This window comes from Priapulus caudatus, unplaced genomic scaffold (genome assembly GCF_000485595.1).
Source record: "Priapulus caudatus unplaced genomic scaffold, Priapulus_caudatus-5.0.1 Scaffold725, whole genome shotgun sequence".
NCBI lineage: Eukaryota > Metazoa > Priapulida > Priapulimorpha > Priapulimorphida > Priapulidae > Priapulus > Priapulus caudatus.
Genome location: NW_014577786.1, coordinates 118,065 through 125,638, shown reverse-complemented (window position 1 = coordinate 125,638; position 7,574 = coordinate 118,065). Strand labels below are relative to the sequence as shown.

Genomic DNA, 7,574 nt, shown 5'->3' with positions numbered 1-7,574 from the left:
GCGGTCCAGTATAGTATCACGATACAGTATCGTTTTGCGGTACAGTATTAGTATCACGATTACAGCATCGTTTTGCGGTTACAGTTACGTTAGGTATCACGATACAGCATCGTTTGCTGGACAGTATTAGTATCACCGATACCAGCATCGTTTTGCGGGTACAGTTATAGTATCACGATTACAGCATCGGTTTTGCGGTACAGGTTATAGTTATCACGATACCAGATCGGTTTTGCGTTCGGTTACAGTAGAGTACTCACGATACAGCATCGTTTTTGCGTACAGTGATAGTATCACGATACAGCATCGGTTTTGCCGGTACAGTATAGTATCACGATACAGGCATCGTTTGGCGGTACAGTATAGTATCACTATACAGCATCCGTTTTGCCGGTACAGTATTAGTATCACATACGCATCGTTTTGCGGTACAGATATAGTATCACGATACAGCATCGTTTGCGTACATACAGTTATCAGATACAGCATCGTTTTGCGGGTACAGCTACAGTATCACGACTACAGCATCGTTTTGCGGTACAGTATAGTATCACGATTACAGCATCGTTTCGGTACAGTATAGTATCACGATACAGCGTCGTTTGCGTACGTATAGCTATCACGATACAGCCTTTCCGATGCTATGACGATGCACGCAATCCTGCCCTGGCGTGCACGTGTGAGCGGTGGGGGGCAGACGTCGCGGTTGTTCACGGTATTAGAGCCGCGTTGTTCTCTGAATGCCACTGTGTTTCTGTACTGATTGCCGTTCCCATAGTCGGTCCGTTGGTGGTTTGACGGATTAGACTGCGTTGTTCATCTAATCGTTTGCCGCGTTCCGTACGATCGCCGTTTCGCTAGTCAGTTGTGGGATTGTTTGCCCTGATTTTAGAAACAGCGTTGTTCCTGCTAATCGTTCTGCCGTGTTTCGTGTACTGATTGCCGTTCCGTAGTCAGTCGTTGGACTCTGTGGATTGTTTTGCGGGCGTTTTTAGAATTGCGTGTTCATCTAATCGCCGCCGCGTTCCGCTACTGAATTGCCGTTCCCGCGGTACGTTCCGCAGTCGATCGTTGATTGATGCATTGCCACGAGGGAGACGCGGAACGTGCGCAGAGCTGCTAGAGGGAGGGAGAACGTTCAGGAGACGACCGCAGGAAGGAGAGAAGCTCCTGTCCCTTGCCCTGTTCTTTGCCGGTTTACTGTACGAGTTAGCCCAGGTACTGTGTGCGCTCTCTTACACAAGCAGTGTTTCTTATATCGGCCTCTATATCTTTAGGAGTATAGTTATATCGGCTCTCTTTTCAGGGTTTTCGTTCTCGCAGGGCATTCCTCGAGACGTGCTGTGCGACGGAGTTTGCCGGCGCGAAAAGTTTCCGTGCGACGATCGTGCTCTGTTGTTTAAGTCGGGTTGCCCTCGAGGCAAGGTTGTTATCGAGCGTATTGCGCGCCGCGTCGGGATATGCACCGACGGTGACATTACGACAGGGTGGAATCGCCGTGTTGTCCGTTGTTTAGCGGGGGCCGGTGGGGGGGGGGTGAGGGAGTGATTGGATGGTGTTCGGGGGGTACATTACATTATTTACTCAACGCTCTGCTTCACTCGATTAACGAAAGCTTGAAACGTGCTGATTACGTGTTAATGGATAATTGTTTGGCGCAGACTTGAGTGCACCGTAGTGTGTGTTAGTGGCAAAAGAAAGCTAAATTAATGAGAGCGAACTGTAGTAAGGCTAAAAAAAAGATGTTTCCGGAGAACCCGCACCCTACCTAGCAATTAGGGTGACCATTTTTAAAAAAAAAAAAAATAATTAAAAATTAAAAATTAAAAAAAAAATCAATTCAATTATTAATAAAAAAAATAAATCATAAACTTCTAGAATATGGTAATCACCTCACCTCTGAGAACACTTGACATTTTCAGATTTTTTTATTTAAAAAACCTTAACTAAACTACCTAATTTTTCCAAGACCAGTCTCTCGGAAACACATCATTTATTTTTTTTTAGGCCTTAAGGAAGCAATGGTATGTGTGATAACCAACAAAGACTTTCATCGTATAGCATTGTTGGATGCATGTTTGCGATAGATAGATTGGACGAGCCGTGGGTGGATGAGGTATGAGATGCGATGACGGGTGGATGGCCGACGGGTGGGTTGGATTGATGGTATGGATGGATAGACGGGTGGGGGATGAACGGACGCCAAACTTTGGTGATTGATGGATGGAATGGATTAGACGGTGGGTTGGATTCGCCCGCCGCAGAGTTCGGCACTAACGCCTAGTCCGTTCAGTCGAGACTAGTAAAAAATAAGCAGGGACTATTTAAATGCCCCATAGCCGTTAGTCCTGTGGACTAGTTATTTTCCCCGTTCCTCACCGCCAATTTCCCATTCTCCCAATCGATTTTACTTAGTCTTCCCGCGGCAGCTTCTCTCAACCAAGATCCAAAGAGCTATATAACTCACTAGCTGGGTCGTCACATCATGCTGATTCACAGCATGGTAGCTACATGGTCGTCACATGCATGCTGCATTCAGAATATATTAATTATGGTGTTGGGGGGTCTCGCAGAAGATAGACGGACAGAGTGACAGACAGATTCCCCCATTTATGTAGTAGATTGCCATCAACAAGTTTCCCCTGTTAGACGCGCTAGTACAAGTAGACGGCTAGCACGCTCTAAGCACGCTAGACCTATGCCCGTACAAACATTTGTTAAACAATGGGGCCACGAACCAGTCTACCTATCGATCGTTGGACAGTAAGCTGTTGATATAGAACAACACGGTTCTGATTGTATAAATGACACAACTAATCAGTTATACGCTCTGCATAGCGAGGTATTTAATCGCAACCACATCGCATGCGTGTTTTACTTGAACAGTTGAAGCAAGTCGCATACAAATGTTATCTATAGTTAGGAAGCATAGTAGTTAGTAGGTACATTCCCTTATCCAATACTAACATCAAGGTTGATTATGTGGAAGATATTTTGGACGGAGCTCGCTCCTTCACCGTCCCAAACGTAAGTCGCAGGAGGAGAAATTAGATGGCCAGCTTGCCTTCATTAAGACAAAAGGTGCGTACGCTTCCAGCCAGCGTGGAAAAAATCGCTCATACGCCGTGGCTAGGTATGACCCGTCAAGGGTGATGACCTGGTGGTGCAGTTCTGTATGTCTGGTAGTTTTTCACCCGGCACTACAAACTATCGTTTGGAATTGTTAAACGCATGGATGCTTCCGAGGGGACACAGAAAGATCCATAGCAAAAAAGAAATGCTTAAGGACCATGCACGTTCGCCGAAAACAGTATGGAGGAAGTCTCAAAAACGATTAGCCAGGCAATAGTAAAAACTGAATGTTCGGACCTCTACTACCATAGCCACACACGTCCAGCTGACACAGACTACTAGAAATTATGAAATCATAGGGAACGACATACGCAAGTCCTACCCGATGACATGTAACCCTTCAATATAGGTCCCCAATCTCACTCAAGAGGTCCTAATGACCCATGTTAATAAACCAAATGATATTAATATTTAAAAAACCATGATCACATTCATTGTTTTCCTTTATGCATCCATTATCAAATGTTACGAATATTTCCCCAATCCTCTAATCTTCCAAACTGTAGAATGTACTCTTTATAGAATAAACGCTGCTTCCTCGCGGGGAGCCCAACCCTCTAGTACACCTCGTAGGCCAGCACCAAGGATGCCCGAAGGACCTCCACCCCCACCCCACCTACCTTCCGGTTAATAATACACCAACAGTGCAACTGATTCAGCTGCGTCACCGAACTGTGCTGCGTCCTAACCACATGCAATGTAAGAGTCCTTCATCAGTAACAGGATAAAGAGCTAGTAGAATGCTGTCGGACCAGGAGCATAGATACATAGGTTTTAGCTCGCCTTTGACATAGCTCGAGACAATGAGCTATTGCAATTACGGGATCGACTTCTCGTCCCTGCCTCGTAATCTAAGCCAGGCCAGGCAACTCGAACCGCCTCGCCGCGTCCGGCGGCTACGTCAACATCATCAAGCTGCTGCTGCAGCATGCTGCCGAGATCAACTCAAGGTGCGCGCATGCGGGCGGGGTCGGGGGGAGCGGCGGAGGACGCGCGGGTTGCCGCGGTTACGCTCACTAGCTCTGTAGTAGGACTGTGTGGAACTTGGGTGTGAGGGTGGAAAGAATCGTAGTTGATAATTCTCCTGTATAATATACCGGAGTAGCGGGAGTAATAAATATAATATAGTATAATATAATAAGTCTGATATAATGTATTTCTCACTACCTCACTTTCTGTCTCTCTCTCTCTCTCACTCTATCACTCTATCACTATCTCATTCTTTCTTCTTTTCCCTTTCCCTTGATGTACCTTTTGACCCTGATGACCCTCTTGTCATCCATGACTGATTTTATCTGATATCACTGACTGTTGTTGCTGGGTTGTGTAGGACTGGCAGTAAGCTAGGCATATCACCTCTCATGTTGGCTGCGATGAACGGGCACACAGCGGCGGTCAAGCTGCTGCTGGACATGGGCTCGGACATCAACGCGCAGATCGAAACCAACCGCAACACGGCCCTGACCCTCGCCTGCTTCCAAGGTCGCCACGAGGTCGTCAGCCTGCTCGTGGATCGCAGGGCCAACGTCGAACACCGGGCGAAGGTAACACACTGCGTTCTCGTTTCTCGTCATTTTTCTCGTTTCTCGCCGGTTTCGTGTGGCAGCGATACGACTCGTTGCGAATCGTAGAATGCGTCGTTGAGGGTATCTGATGGATTGTGCAACGTTATTACCCCGCACAGTATGTCGTAGTGGGCAACGATGGCCAATGAAATGAAGCCTCATTTTGAAATGCACTATTGGTAACGCAGAATTGGTCAGGGTTCGAAGGTAAGGGCAGCAAGCAGCAGTTTTGCTGACTGCTAGGATCAGTTTGCTGCCTGCTCTCAACGCTGGCAGCAAATACTTGCCAAAAACTCCCCATTAGACCCCTTAAAACAATCCCATAGTAACAGCACCAAAGATTCTGTCTGCGAATGAGGAAATTAGCTGCCTACCGTTTTCTCTAGTAAAACCTCTGCCCGGCAAAAAAAAAGTTTCTAACCACAATTGTCGTCGACGATCGCTCTAACGTCCGGATGCTCTCTTGTCATTCGTCGCTGCGACACAGACGGGGCTGACGCCGCTCATGGAGGCAGCGTCGGGCGGCTACGTGGAGGTGGGCCGCGTGCTGCTGGACAAGGGAGCGGACGTGAACGCCGCGCCCGTGCCGTCGTCACGCGACACCGCGCTCACGATCGCCGCAGACAAGGGCCACTACCGCTTCGTGGAGCTGCTTGCTGTCAGCGCAGGCGCCATGTGTCGACGTGAAAAAACAAGCACGAGGAAACGTCTCCGCTGATGCTGGCCTTGCAACGGTAACATACAACGCCACGGACTGCTTAGCTTTTCAGGGCTTATTGGTGTTAGCTATGGAGAGCGGTGCTTGTGCAACGAACGTCCGTTGGCGTCGCTTGTTCGTGGTGGATGCACGTGCTTGAGCATAGGGTACTAGAGGCCGGCCTGCAACGAACGTCTGGATGCACGCTTGCTTAGCCAGGTTACTGGAGGTGCGGGCCTGTGCAACTGGTGGTAACGTGTGGACGCGCGCTGTTATGCTAGGGGTACTATGTGAGGCGGCCTGCAACGTGGGTAACGTGGTGAGCGCCGCTGCTTAGCTAGGTTAATTAGGAGGGCGGGCCTGCAACGGCGGGGTAACGTGTGTGATGCACGCTGTTAGTAGGTACTAGGGGCTCGGGCCTGCAACCGGTAACGTGTGATGCATGTGCTTAGCTAGTGGGGGTACGTATGTAGGGTGCGGGGCCGTGCAACCGCTGATAGACGGTGGATGCACGCTTGCTTAGCTAGCGGCGTACTAGCAGGGCTGGCTTGCAACGTAACGTGTGATGCACGCTGCTTAGCTAGGGTACTGAGGGCGGGCTCTTGCAACGGTAAGTGTGATGCCGCTGCTCTAGTAGTGGTACTGAGAGGGCGGGCCTGCAACGGTAACTGTGTTGATGCACGTGTTAGCTAGGCGTATGAGACGGCGCTTGCAACCGTTAACGTGTGTGGCATTGCTCACGTCTGTTCTTAGCTCTAGTGTACTAGCAGGCGCGCGGCTCTGCAAACGGCCGTAAAGTGTATTGCACGTGCCATTAGCTAGTGTACTAGAGGGCGGGCCGCAACCTCGGTAAGGTGTGATGCACGCTGCCTTAGTAGGGTACTATGGAGTGCGGCGCCTGGCAACCGGAAGTGTGATCAAGCCGCACGTGGTTAGCTAGGTTACTAGAGCGGGGGCTGCACGTAACGTGTGATGCACGCTGCTTAGCTAGGGTACGTAGAGGGCGGGCCTGCAACATGTAACGGGTGATGACGCTGCTTAGCTAGGGTACTAGAGGGCGGGCCTGACAACGGTAACGTGGTGACGGCAGGCTGCTTAGCTAGCGGTACTAAGAGGGCGGCTGGCAACTGGGTAGAGGTGTGATGCACGAGCTGTCTTAGACTAGCGTGGGCGGTACTTATGAGAGGGCGCTTGCAACCCCCGGGGGCGTAACGTTGATGCACGCTGCTTAGCTGGCCTGGTATGAGGGAGGGGGCGTGAGACTGGTGGTAACGTTCGTGTTGATGCACGCGCATGGCTGGTACAGCGGGTGCATGTAAGGCGTCTAAGAACGGCGGGTAAGTGTGGACGCACAGCTGCTGTGGAGTAGCGGTTACCAGAGGGCGGGGCTTGGCGTTTGTGAATCTGGCATCTTTGTGTGGCAGAGCTGTCCTCGATTCTTTCCTAGGGGGGCGGTCCACTGTTGAAGGCACGGCGCCAATCACGCTAAGCCGGCCAATGTAACGTGTAACGCACACGCGCGGGGCGCTGGCGATTGTTCTGCTAGGGTGCCGGAGATTTTCGGACTGGTTTTAATACCCTTCTTGTTTACCGCTAGTTTAATGCGGGGTCAAGGTAAGCGTGGCTTTTCGTGTGGGCACGCTGGCAGTTACTGGTCTATCGTGCGCCAGATACTATCATACTGGCGGTTGCTAGTCTGGCATCGAGTGTGAAACACGTATGTATTTTGCAATTTCTGTCGTCTGACTGTAACTGTTGTGGTGTACACGCGGGCTATTATCTGTGTTCATCATTAAAACATTAATTAAGCTCCGGTAGTGTGGTAGTTGATTGAAATTGAAGCGTGTGTATCGGTTGTGCTCGTCATTAGCTTAGATGCCCCTGCTGTCTTGGTAGTCCGAGATTAAAGGAGGAATCGCATCGCGTGAGCAATTCCAGATGTGCTGAACCATCCTTGACAAGCGGTGAGCGTACCGCGTAGCGGCTTTCGCGATTGTTTCCACCCACAGCCGATCGGTTGGTCATTGTTTTCGTCGTTCGTAGCCGTGAGTCACTTGGACGTCGTCAGCTACTGGTGAACGCGGCCGGTGCGGGACATCGACAGTCAGGGACAAGCATGAAGGTACTCCTGCTGATGCCGGCCCCATTTCGGCAAGGTACGTCTGGAAGTGTGATCCTGA

The 7,574-nt window shown here is 50.1% G+C and overlaps 1 protein-coding gene across 1 annotated transcript in view; it reads left to right on the top strand.

The window, feature by feature from the left end:
• LOC106813091 (ankyrin repeat domain-containing protein 17-like) overlaps positions 1–7,574 on the top strand; it is a gene marked incomplete at its 3' end in the record, with an annotated part of 55,351 nt that overhangs the window by 20,308 nt on the left and 27,469 nt on the right. The window contains 4 exon segments of the mRNA XM_014817146.1: positions 1,324–1,425; positions 3,993–4,082; positions 4,463–4,676; positions 5,185–5,268. Coding sequence (XP_014672632.1) covers positions 1,324–1,425; positions 3,993–4,082; positions 4,463–4,676; positions 5,185–5,268 — 490 coding nt within the window.